Source organism: Pyrus communis, chromosome 1 (assembly GCF_041283825.1).
Source record: "Pyrus communis isolate YQ-2024b chromosome 1, ASM4128382v1, whole genome shotgun sequence".
Taxonomy (NCBI): Eukaryota; Viridiplantae; Streptophyta; class Magnoliopsida; order Rosales; family Rosaceae; genus Pyrus; species Pyrus communis.
Window position 1 is genome coordinate 10,891,256 of NC_142565.1, and position 12,698 is coordinate 10,903,953.

The 12,698-nt window shown below is 37.4% G+C and overlaps 2 protein-coding genes across 2 annotated transcripts; one reads left to right on the plus strand and one right to left on the minus strand.

The window, feature by feature from the left end:
• Window positions 1–7,535: 7,535 nt before the first annotated feature.
• On the minus strand, window positions 7,536–9,184 carry LOC148699144 (aspartic proteinase 36-like). The gene is made up of 6 exons (XM_088690118.1): window positions 9,148–9,184; window positions 8,842–8,977; window positions 8,045–8,126; window positions 7,870–7,933; window positions 7,720–7,791; window positions 7,536–7,630 (listed from the first exon to the last, which is right to left on the minus strand). The coding sequence occupies exons 1-6, from the start codon at window positions 9,182–9,184 to the stop codon at window positions 7,536–7,538; spliced, it is 486 nt and encodes a 161-aa protein (XP_088546244.1).
• A 597-nt stretch (window positions 9,185–9,781) lies between these two features.
• On the plus strand, window positions 9,782–12,375 carry LOC137721239 (Pentatricopeptide repeat (PPR) superfamily protein). The gene has a single exon (XM_068460342.2). The coding sequence runs from the start codon at window positions 9,864–9,866 to the stop codon at window positions 12,192–12,194; it is 2,331 nt and encodes a 776-aa protein (XP_068316443.2). The 5' UTR covers window positions 9,782–9,863; the 3' UTR covers window positions 12,195–12,375.
• Window positions 12,376–12,698: the final 323 nt, after the last annotated feature.

The following is a 12,698-nucleotide window of genomic DNA, read 5'->3' on the forward strand; positions in this document are numbered from 1 at the left end:
GCATTTCCGTATCCTTCAATCAGGTTGGATGGGCCTGAGAGAGTTGTCAAATGAGCTTTCTTGGGTATTAAATTAGAAAAATAGTGTCGTTCACGCAAGACGGTGTGCGTAGTTGCACTATCTGCCATACAAGTAACTTCCCCACTAGACATACCTAGAAATAAATTGATTGAATTAATCACATACATAAGTATAAGTTCATTCATTCAATTAAGCAATTCGAGAGAATAATATCCATTCAAGTAACAATCCACAATTCAAAACAAACCAAAACCAAACAAATTATTCCAAATACATAGAAAAGTTGTTCAAAATTAAACCATAAACCTAGCAAATTAGGGTGTAGGGCCGGCCACTCCTAGTGGGTTCGGCCACTAGGGGTAAAACACCCTAAAAACATATCTAATTTATTCATCCATAGGCGTTAATGTCTCCTGAAAATCCGACATCTCTATTGATGTAGTTGCATCTTCCGGATGATCCACATGTGCAAAGTTAGACTCACGACGGGAATGATACTTGGCAATAGCCTCAGGGGAAGCTCGGCATACGCGTGACCAATGATCCTTTAATCCACAATGATAGCACATGCCCAGCTTAGTAGAAGTAGCCTGAACGGGAGCTTTGCCCTTGTTCTTGAAGTTTGGGACCTTAGGGGCGAGTGGTGAAAGCTGCTAGGTCGCAATTCTTCCTTTAAGTGCGGCACTCTGTTGACCTTGGGCCCATGGTTGGGCTTGTTGCCCATTGCCACGACCACGACGATTCTTTCGTCGCTTATGACTGCTAGAATAAGTCGAATGCGCTTCAGGCGCGGCGTTCGAGCCAATGGGTCGAGCTTGATGGTTCTTCATCAAAAGCTGGTTCTGCTTTTCAGCAAGAAGTAAAGTAGAGATCAAATCCGAAAACTTGGTGAATTTCTGTGCCCTATATTGTTGTTGCATGACAATATTGATGGCATGGAAGGTCGAATAGGTCTTCTTCAGGAGATCTGATTCAGTTAGTTCCACTTTGCAGAATTTTAACAAAGAACGGATTCTACAAACTTCAGAGTTGTATTCATTCACGAACTTAAAGTCTTGGAAGCGAAGATACTGCCAGTCATGTCTTGCTTCAGGCAAGTATATGTCTTTCTGGTTATCGAAATAGTCAGCTAGAGCAAGCCAGAGGGTGCGTGGGTCCTCCTCAAGTTCGACATGTCCCTAAAATGAAGGGAGAAAACGTGATTAGTCATATGGTAAGCCATAGACATATATCGTATAACATACAGGTTCTATAAACATGTAGTGGTTTAATTTATGCATGAAAACTACAGGTTTCATGTGGTATGCTTTGAATGAAAACTTCAGTTTTCAAATGCATTAAATTTGAAACTTCAGGTTCAATTTAGTTTTATGAACGATTAGTTCATAATGAGAGGTTCCTGCAAGAAACACAGAATGCAATATACTAAGTGTAGTGGATTTGAGTTGGCTTCGGGAACTCAAGTGTGAGAGCTTCGTTACTACGAAAGTATGTAACGGTTCAAAGTATAAAAATAAATTATTGAATCGTTAATGTCCAAAAGTGATCTTCAAGTCCATAATTTTGGATTCATTATTAGATTAATGGACTGCAAGTCATTTTTAATTAATTCAATAAATCAGCCCACACAGGGTCGATTTTAGAAGCTAAATAATATTAAAATAATATTATTGGATTTAAAATAGAGCCCCAAAATAATTTGGGCTTAGTGCCGTGAGCAAAAAGCTTAGGTGGCTGCTAGAGCAGCCCATGGGGTGGCTGCAGGTCATGGGATAGGCCCAAGGGCCTAAGGGGTGGCATGGGCAGGTTCAGCGAAAGCTGGCCTGCGGGTTTGGGTTACGGGAGAAAGGCCCAGCCTTATAGGTTGGTGCATGCCGTGGGAAACACCGAACCAACTAGGCTGGATTTGAATGAAGGCTGCAGGCCTGGGCTGGTTGTGTGGCTACAGGTCATGGTGCAAGGGTGAAGGGTTGCAGGCCGATCCATTTGGACCCCAAGTCGAGGCTTGGTATCAGTATGCATAGTGGTGGTGTGGTGGGTGTGCCGCACCATGCCCAATTTCCCTTTTTTTTTTTCAAATCCCTTAGGGTTTAGGAAAACCCCTAAATATGCTTCAAATTTATTTTATATAATTTGACTCACAAATTCCACATAACAATTTAATTGTGCGATGCATGAAACAAATATATATATTGACAAATATATGATCATATACAATATATATATATATATATATATATATATCGAAAGGAAAATATAAACATAAAGGGGTTCATGCATCATGGGGAATGTTTTCATGCTTCGTGGACGTTTCAAATATCTTCCTTTATTTTAAACGTACCTGATTAGCAGAAAACTAATAAGCCTTTGAATGTGGTGGATGATAGTCTCCTCATACGATGTGTCAATTCCTCAGCTTCTGGCAAGAGCATGCTGATAACGTGTTGTAGACCTATTTGATTGAGCGATCTAGGGTTAGAGAGAGAAAAGTGCGGCAAGCTTATAAACATAGAGGGGTTCATGCATTATGTAGAATATTTTTATGCTTCGTGGACGTTTCAAATATCTTCTTTTATTTTAAGCGTACCTGATTAGCAGAAAAATAATAAGCCTTTGAATGTGGTGGATAATAGTCTCCTCCTACGATGCGTCAATTCCTCAACTTCTGGCAAGAGCATGCTGATAACATGTTGTAGGCCTATTTAATTGAGCGATCTAAGGCTAGAGAGCGAGAGAGAGGTGCGGCAAGCTTTATGGAGAAGAGAGATTGATTTAATTGTGAGGTGTGTTTGATTCACCCCATTGTGCCTCTATTTATAGTAGTAGAAAGGGTAAAACCTTTCTCTTTAGGATTACAATATTTAATAGGTAATCTAATCCTAATAGGAATATAAGATGCATTCCCAGATTCCCTAGGATTTACATAATCACATTCCTATTCTATATATGACTGCAACAAGTTTCATTTTTTAACAATATTTCTATGAGATATTAGTCTCTCTCTCTCTCTGAAAATGGAGGCGGAGTGGAGTTGTCACATCTTTTTTGGTATTTTCATTTTTTCAATAAAAACAATTTTAAGTTTCTGTTTTTTGTTACAATACTGATTGCATTTTATTTTTTATTCTCTTATTTTTATTTCTGTGAGATATTAAATGCTCTCGCTCTCTTAAAATGGAGGAGGAGTTGTGTTGGTTGGTTGGGTTAAATTCTTTTTATCTCATTTGTTTTATAACAAAATAAATCAGGGATTTCAGCACGTCCCCTTTTTCATCTCTTTTTTTTTTTTTTCCTCGTTTTTTAATTTCTTAGATATTTGTTTTAAACGTAATTTTTTTATATTAATATTTTCTCCAAAAATGGAAGAGGAGTGGAGTTGGTCACGTCTTTTTTTTTTTTTTTTGAAAAAAAAAATTCAATAAAACAAATTTTAAGTTTATGTATTCTTAACAATATTTCTATGAGATATTAGTCATTTTCTCTCTCCGAAGAGGAGTGGAGTTGGTCACGTCTTTTCGTTTTGTTTTTTTTTTTTTTTTTTTTTCAAGAAAAAAAATTTAAGTTTCATTTTTTAACAATATTTCTACGAGATATTAGTCCCTCTCTCTCACTCTTCGAAAATGGAGGAGGACTGGAGTAGTCACGTCTTTTTTTGTTTTTTCATTTTTTCAATAAAAACAATTTTAAGTTTCTGTTTTTTGTTACAATACTGATTGCGTTTTATTTTTTATTCTCTTATTTTTATTTCTGTGAGATATTAAATGCTCTCGCTCTCCTAAAATGGAGGAGTGGTGTTGGTTGGTTGGGTTAAATTCTTTTTATCTCATTTGTTTTATAACAAAATAAATCAGGGATTTCAGCACATCCCCTTTTTTATCGCTTTTTTTTTGTTTTCCTAATAAACCGAATTATAATTTTTTTCTTTATGCCAAAATTACCCTTGGGTTTTTATATTTATTTTTCTTGTTGTTTTAATTTTTTTTTTTTTTTTTTTTTTTTTGAGGGGCTTTATAGTTCAATTTTTTTGGTGAAGCTTTGAGACACCAAAATTTTCTTCTGGCTTTCTAATATTAAAAATTAAAGATCAAGATATTTTGCCAAAAATATGAAATGGCGACAACTTCATGTAAAGTTTCACTTTAAGAGAGTCTCCTTAACATTTCCCAATATTTATTTAATATATTGAAAGATTGAACATTATTATGTTGAAAGATCTTTTCGTTTTGGCCATTCTAGTGAAAAGAATCTTATACAATGGAGAGAGACAGAGAGAAATCTGAAAATTGGAAGAGGGGGACCAAAGAGACTTGGATGAGGGGGGTTCCAAAATTGCAAAAAGACATGAGGAAGCTGTTTTATGTTGGGTGACCCGTTATGTGTTTGTACTTTTAACCCATGTGTCTATCGGCTTAGATTCTTTATACAGTCCCCGCAAGCCTAACATGTACATGGAGTGTACAGCCTAAAAATAAGGTGATGCCTCGTCAACTCGAGTTGAGAATGACTTCATAGACAACGCAATTGCAATGATGTTTCAAAGTAATTAGATAGTAAAAAGGTGAATCGCACTGTAATGTGTGAATAGTTTAAGATTTCATCACCTTAATGGCACTCTATTTCAATCTAAATAATGCTCCAAAATCTCACATTTTATGGAAGAGGGATAATTTTGGACGTTTGTTTTCTCCTTTAGCACGTCCTTGTTAAGCTTCGCCTCTTAATTATCTTATTGTTGTAGGCCTATTTAATTGGAGACGTATAGAGAGATGGGGGAAGAGGGTGCGGCACGAAGTAGAGAGAATTCTGTGAATTATGTGGTGTAATTTCTCATCCCATTGTACTTTTATTTTTAGTAGTAGGAAAAGTAAATTCCCTATGCTTTAGGCATTACAATACAATTGGAAACTATCTAACATTGTGTTTGGATGATAAAATTTAAGATAACTAAGAAATTTCAAATGACGGAAATAGAAACGATAAAATTTTATTTTCTAGAATTTGTGAATTTTCTTGTCCAATTTACCTAAAGGAACAATGAAATTTGAATGCTGAATTTTTTATTTTTAAACATAGAAATTTGAAAATAACACCCATTTTTAAACTTGGGAATTTGAGATCCCAAACTCCAAGTGTTTTTTACACGCGTAAATTTAAAAATTTTATTTTTATGAATTCAAACAAGTGCATGATAATTTACAAATTCTAACTTTGTTAAAATTCCAAGTTTATTTCCCTTATGCCAAACAGTGTAAAAGATACTGTAGAATCTCAATAGGATTTACACAATTACATTTCTAACCTAATTAGGACTGCAACACTCCCCCTTGAGTTTTTAAATAATCAAATAAATGGCGCATTAAGTCTTCATCGATGAAGTAAATTCAGTTGTTGGAGTCGTCGGTACAATGAACGAATGCGAGTTTCAAATCAACAGAAGAATGCATAAAAGATAAAACTCAGAAAACCTCGCTAAAAACTGAGTATAAGAGAAAAACCCATAGTCTAAGGAGAAATGTGAGAAATTTACATTAAATAAAACTATACGTCTTCTAGACATAAGTAGAAAGCTCACAAGGTTATGACCCACCCAGGATACCTAATCAGGTAGCAAAAACTCAGTGGGAAAAATGCTCTTAATCGTAAGGAAAAAGAGTACCTTAAGGTCAATTAAGTATACTTCTGGATACTCACCTGAGTTTGACAAAACTTCCAAATGAGAACTACAAGCTTCGCCAGCGAGAAGAAGCTCGGGAAGAAGTTTCAGGTCAACGGAAGGATGAGTTTCGGCAGTACATTGCTAAGATGACGCATACAATGACAACCTCTGGCATTCGCCTCCTTGATCATCCGAGCCACCGCCCAGGAGTAGTTAGTTTACGATATTTTACATCCTTTGTACAAATATTTCAGTTTTAATGTAATTAAATAATTTTTTTTAATATTAGGATTTCTTTTGAAATTAATATAATTAAAATAAATTATTATAATTTAACTTATGAATTAAAAAAAAATTTGAAAAGTCAGCTCGACATATACTTTCGTCAAGCATGTACTTTGTATTTTTTTAAATATAATTCCTTGTCCGACTACTGTTTGTTGGGAAAAATAATTTTTATTTTTTCTATTTCCGTGAACCTGAAGAAATACTGTCGTCGGCAAGTCAGATTCGACGAGCCAAGTTGGTCCACACTTTTCTCGATGAAAATGTCATCGGGTAAATAGTATTTGCCCGACAAAATTTTAATAAGTCATTGGGCACACGTTCGTGTGACAATTTTTACCCAATAAATTTTCATCGGGCAAAACATTAGATGGCCAAACCTTATTTGATCCAACGAAATTATTTCGTCTGGAAAGAATTTTTTTTAGTAGTGTATCCTACAATAGAGATTATGGAAAACTAATGAAAAATGTTTGAAAACTTTGAATTTTAATGATAAGAACAAAATAAAGAGTAAAGTGAATAGTACCAGGATTAACTTTTTAGTGTAAAAATGTGATTTTTTATTAAAGTAAACAGTACCGTGAACCTTTCGTTAAAACTCCCTAGAGATTAATGATGAATAAAATGAATCTGTAATGGAAGTACAATATAATAAAATGAGTCTGCTTGCCACTCATGTAAATATATATAGTTACAAATAAAGGCATCTCCTTACACCGAAGAAACAACGTTTGGTTTGTAAATATAAAAAATTCGTATACCAACGAAAGTTGTTTAGATTGAAAATCGTTTAGTCATCTAAATGTGTGGAACAAATTGAATGTGTGAATACTAAATAACACATTTATGATAAAATGTCTATTCATTTGATATATTTGGATAACTAAACGATTTTCTGTTCAAATTATTTTTGTAGGTACGGACTTTAATATTCCAATTATAAACGTTATACGGTAAAAGAAGTTATTCGTAAGGTATTGATTATGTGCACTCCTGTAGGGTATTACCCTTTGTATGTGCCTCCAAAATTACAGATAGTGAAAAGGCCCAAAGTATTATCTTTGTATGTAGCATTCTGCTTGACATATGCTTTTAGCTCCATGCGCAGTACTCAGACTGACCGACTGTAAAATAAAATTTACCGCAACTGAAACCCGTAAAAGTAAAAGAGAGAAACCGCATGGAAGTCTAAAATTTTCGCGGGCCCTTTGTAGTAATACTTGCTACCAGCATGAAAATTGTACGTGCATCCTAAAAGACAAAGAATTTTAAAGAGGGAATGACCCATTAAATATAAAAGAAAAAGTGCTTAGGACTAGCGGTTACACTTACATACAGAATGGTGGATGTGATGGTATGACGATGTGATGGTGGTGCATGCGAAAATGAAGTAAAGATCGCTCCGCAATGTAAAACTTCTCGGACTTGTATTGACTGAATGCAACTCAGATGAAGCACAAAGAGAGCTAACCAACAAGAGAGACTAATTTAAGATTTGAGGTTTAATTTACAAAAAATGGAAGGAAGACAAACACCGCTATTTGCATTAAGAGCCCCACAATTCCATAATTTAGAAGCTTGTATAGCAGCATGTCTTCTGATGAACTGCCTTTACTGAATGTCTTCCAGAAGGAGCAGTCACTGAGACGTTTACATGCAGTGAACCTGAAGAGAAAACTTCAAGCATGAAACAAATTTGGTACTTTTGAAATCTCCAGGGGGAATGAAAACAACAAAGAGAATATTGAACGTACAATTATACTTCGCCCATCCTACTCTTTGATGACCTAAATCATAGACAACTATCTTGTCTTTTAGAACAAGATCTGCAATCGAAGAAACATGTACATCGAGTATTTCACTTGAAGATTGAAAAAACACACGACATAAACCTGAGGTCTAACCTCCTAAAACTGTGAGACATTTGGTCGTTCCCTCAGCTTTCGTAAAACCTATGCACCACATATCCTGTAACAATAGAACCAGCCAACCATTACACTTGTTCACAGGCCATCAATAATCATGTCAATAAGATGGAAGAAGATTAAACTTATATGCTTTGTCATGTTCAGCAGGTACAAGGTACTCATGCGGTTCCAAAACCATCAATGCACCAGCATCGAAGTGTAGGCTGATTCGAGGAAATGACTCAGCCACAGTACTGAACAATTACGGGATATAATGCCAGTCAGATTTGTTGTGAGAGAGAGAGAGAGAGAGAGAGAGAGAGAAACAACCTGTTGGAAATTAGGTAACATCGTGTTCTGTTAGAAAATTGGGGAGCGGCAGATTTTCTTGCAGCCAAACACAAAAGCTAAACAGCGTCGAATAGAATGCAAAGAACAGATACTGCAAAGCCAGAACATATTATATATATATATATATATGTATGTATGTATGTATGTATGTATGTATGTATATTGCTACAAACTGGAATGAGATGGAGAGGAAATATATTTCATTAAAACATAACACCATGCTATGCACAAGACCTCAGTATATAAACTGAGTTTAAATTTTGCAAGCTAAGGCCTACCTACTTAGGCGTTTGTATGATCCCCGTAGCTAAAGATAACCAACTAATTGACAACTTATTGAGTCGGCGTTTCTGATGTGTAAAACTTGAATGACGCAGCCAACTTCTACAAATGAGCCGCCATTGGTTGGCGATTCAAATTCGACACTACATGCAAACCATCAATGATGGAGGCTTTGTTACCATGTCTATTGATAACAGCAGTGTGGTGGCTTCAAATTCCTACACTCACCATTTTGAACCACAAAGGGCCGTCGCGACGTGCAAATGACAATTACTCTGTGCAATAGGATAGGAGTGTTAACCACTGAGGAGACTTACAAATGCTCTGATTACTTACAGCAGCAACAAGGGATTATACGCTTCTTCTGCAAGGTGTGCCAACACTGTTCCTGTGTCCACAATAGTTTCTCCAAAAGCTCTTAGATAAATTGGCAAGATTTGCCCATTGACAGCAATACTTTGAAGATTGATGGCTGAAAATGGTATCTAGGAATTAGTTATTAAAAGACAATTACAGGATGTTTAGAGACCACGTATTGAAACATGGCCTACTTTTTCCAACTCTTTCAAAATAAAACTTACCAAAATTGATGTTCCAAAAACTAAATTGCCCTGAGACTAAAACCTTCTCTTCTCCTCTAACCTCCGTTGTTTCTCATCTCTAAACTCCTCATCTCCATTTCAATAATTGAATTTTACTACTCGAGCTCTCGAATACCTCTCCCAGACTCGCACATCGCTCAATGACGACTCTATTACGGCTCGAGTAGCAATCGTAAAACTCGTTGTGTAGCGAAGGACGTTAACTGTAAGGTTTGTGGTAAGAAAAAAAGTGACACTTGCTTGGCCCTAGTGATCGGTGTACTGATCTATTGGTTTAATTACTTTTGAGTAGAGATAACAGAGTAGTTTAGTGGTGCCTGGACCTTGATGGTTTAACAATAGCGATGAGGCTCATAGTAAATAAAATCACAATGTTGGGAGGAAGAGAGTTTTAGTCTAAAGATAACTAAAGTCCTTTGAACATTAATTTTGATTAGTGTTAAAAAATTGGAAAAATTATGTTATATTTCAGTAAGTGTTTTTTTTTTTTAGTACAACGATATATTTTATGTTAAGAGAGGGGGAGCTCGGCTAAACCACACAATGAGCAACTTAATTTGGCATCGAATTTGCCATCCACGATATTCAAACCTAAAACGTCTTACTTACCAATAAAACAAATAAAAAGATGAATATTATCATATCTGAGTTCTAAATGGCTTCAATAAGTGCTCTTTAAATTGATTGTATTTTCAAATTTTCCAATCCAATGTCTTCTTAAACCCAAAACCTCTTTCAAATCTCTCCCAAAACAAAATGAACCACCCATCACTCTCAGCCTCGAAGCACCTCCTTAAACCCCAATCCTCCAAAACCCAATCCTACTTCGTCCCCCTCCTCCTCAACCACCACTTCTCTACCGATTCCGATCCCAACCCCAACCCCAAACCGAGCAAACAACCCCGAGAAAATGACTCGCTAGTAACCCAAGTTGTCCAACTCCTCCAATCCAATGAAAAAGACTGGAACTTGGACCAGCTCGGCCACCTCCTCTTCTCCGACACCACCACCGCTCCTTCTCCTCGCTCTCTCTTCCATATCACTCGCCGCCTCGAAACTTCCTCCAAAGCCCTCAAGTTCTTCGACTACGTTTCCGAGAATGTGGCAACCTCACCAGACTCGGCAGCGGCGGCGACGGCCTCGCTCTCGTCGTCATTCCAGGCCGTTCTCGAGCTCACTAAGCGAGAACCCAACTCGCGAACCAGGCTTTTCGACATGTATAAGATGGCGAAAGAGCGGAACATCCCGGTTAATATGGGCGCCGCTGTTCTGCTAGTTCGATCCCTAGGCTTTGCTGGTATGGTTGATGAGGCGGTCAATGTGTTTAACGGTCTGGACCCCGCTTTAAAGAACACCCATCTTCGCAATGTGGTGATTGATGTGCTGTTGAAATGGGGACGGGTCGATGATGCACTGAAGGTGCTCGACAAAATGTTTGATCCAAATGCAGAGTTCCGGGTCAACAGTGTTACCGGTGATATTGTGCTTTCCTCTTTGCTGAAGAGAGCGCAGCGTGGGAGGAGGGTCAGCGACGAGGACATTGTGGGTTTGGTGCAGAAATTTGGTGAGCATGGTGTGTTCCCTGATAGTTTGAAACTTACGAAATTGATCACTTCATTATGTCGGAACAGGAACACTAGTCGGGCTTGGGATGTTTTACAGTACGTTATTAATTCTGGTGGTGCTGTAGAAACTGCTTGTTGCAATGCACTTTTGACAGGTTTGGGAAGAGTTAATGATTTTAAGAGGATGAATGAGCTTATGGTAAAGATGAAAGAAATGGACATTCTTCCCGATGTTGTAACTTTTGGTATTGTCATTAACTTTTTGTGCAAGTCTAGGAGGGTGAATGAGGCCTTGGAGTTGTTTGAAAGGATGAGTGGAGGAGGAGAGAAAACTGATGGGATTTCAGCTGAACCCGATGAGATCATGTACAACACTCTGATTGATGGACTTTGTAAAGTGGGAAGGCAAGAAGAAGGATTACGTCTGATGGAAAAAATGAGATTGCAAAAGGGCTGTGCACCTAATACTGTTACCTACAATAGTTTGATTGACGGTTTCAACAAGGTTGGGGACATCAAGAGGGGTCGTGAGCTCTATGATCAAATGAAGGAGGAAGGTATACCACCAAGTGTAGTTACTCTCAATACTTTGGTTGATGGTCTGTGTAGACATGGAAGGCTCAACAGTGCAATTGAGTTCCTTAATGAAATGCAGAGGGATGGTCTGAAAGGCAATGTCGCGACTTACACAACGTTAATCAGTTCCTTTTGTAATGTAAACAATATTGGCATGGCAATGGAATTGTTTGAGCAAATGTTAAGTTCTGGATGCTCCACAGATGCAAAAGTTTACTACTGCATGATCTCTGGTTTAAGCCAAGCTGGAAGGATGGATGATGCCAGCTTTGTTGTATCAAAGTTGAAGGAAGCCGGGTTCTCCCTGGATGTCGTTGCCTTCAATGTTTTGATTAATGGGTTCTGCAAGACGAAAAAACTCGAGAAGGTGCATGAGATGATCGAGGAAATGGAGACAGCTGGAGTAAAGCCTGATAGCATCACATACAACACGTTGATTTCATATTTGTGCTCAGCTGGGGAACTTACAATTGCTCATAGAGTACTGAGCAAGATGATAAACGAGGATCTTGTTCCCACTGTTGTCACTTTTGGATCATTGATACATGCATATTGCTTGAAGGGCGATATAAACAAAGCCATGAAGATCTTCAGAGACATGGGTTCTAAGTCGAGTGCTCCTCCCAACACAGTAGTATACAACATCTTAATAGATTCTTTGTGCAAGAATAATCAAGTGGAATTCGCTCTTTCGTTGATGGATAGTATGAAAGATAAGGGAGTGAGACCTAATACCTTGACATTCAATGCCATGTTCAAGGGTCTTAGGGAGAACAATTTGTTGCAGAAAGCATTTAAGTTAATGGATCAAATGGTTGAACAGGCTTGTAATCCGGATTATATAACCATGGAGATTCTCACCGAATGGCTTTCTGCTGTTGGTGAAACCGAAAAGTTGAGAAGGTTTGTGCAAGGATATGAAATTGCTGCTGCTTCCACTGCATAGAGCATCTGCAATGACGTAAGGATGCAAGCATCGATTAAACATTTGTCAGCCGTTCTCAGGAGAAAGCATAACTGCTTACTGAGCCTCTGTTGCTGCAGCATCTTTCATGTCCTTGTATGAAATACACTTTTGGTTGTTTCCATTTCTTGCTTTCTTAATAAATTTATTGATTTTCTGTAAACCCTATTGATCCTGTGTTGATATCTTGTGATTGTATACAAGATTTTCTCATGTTTGAGTTCTATGTCATATGATCCGATTTTTCTAAACACGAAGGTGGCGCTATGACGCTCAATGGGCGAAAGTACCACTCCACGGCGAATAGTATTTTTACTGTAGCCGGACCGGACAATCATGTCCCAACAAATGTTATGCTTTTCTATGACCAGTGTACCTGCAGAAACATGGCCAAGGGGGGAGATTCCTTTTTCTGCATATAATTACATCTTTTTCCTGTAACGTGGGTAATTATTGAAAAGCAGCGTTGACACTTTGATAAAATAT

Excerpts from the sequence above, each read along its gene's own strand:
- LOC148699144 (XM_088690118.1), bottom strand. The coding sequence starts at position 9,184 with ATGGAGATGAGGAGTTTAGAGATGAGAAACAACGGAG. Across the intron at positions 8,978-9,147 it reads AGAGATGAGAAACAACGGAG|CCATCAATCTTCAAAGTATT; the intron begins GTTAGAGGAGAA and ends TACCATTTTCAG. Across the intron at positions 7,934-8,044 it reads TGGAACCGCATGAGTACCTT|GATATGTGGTGCATAGGTTT; the intron begins GTACCTGCTGAA and ends CTATTGTTACAG.
- LOC137721239 (XM_068460342.2), top strand. The coding sequence starts at position 9,864 with ATGAACCACCCATCACTCTCAGCCTCGAAGCACCTCCTTAAACCCCAA.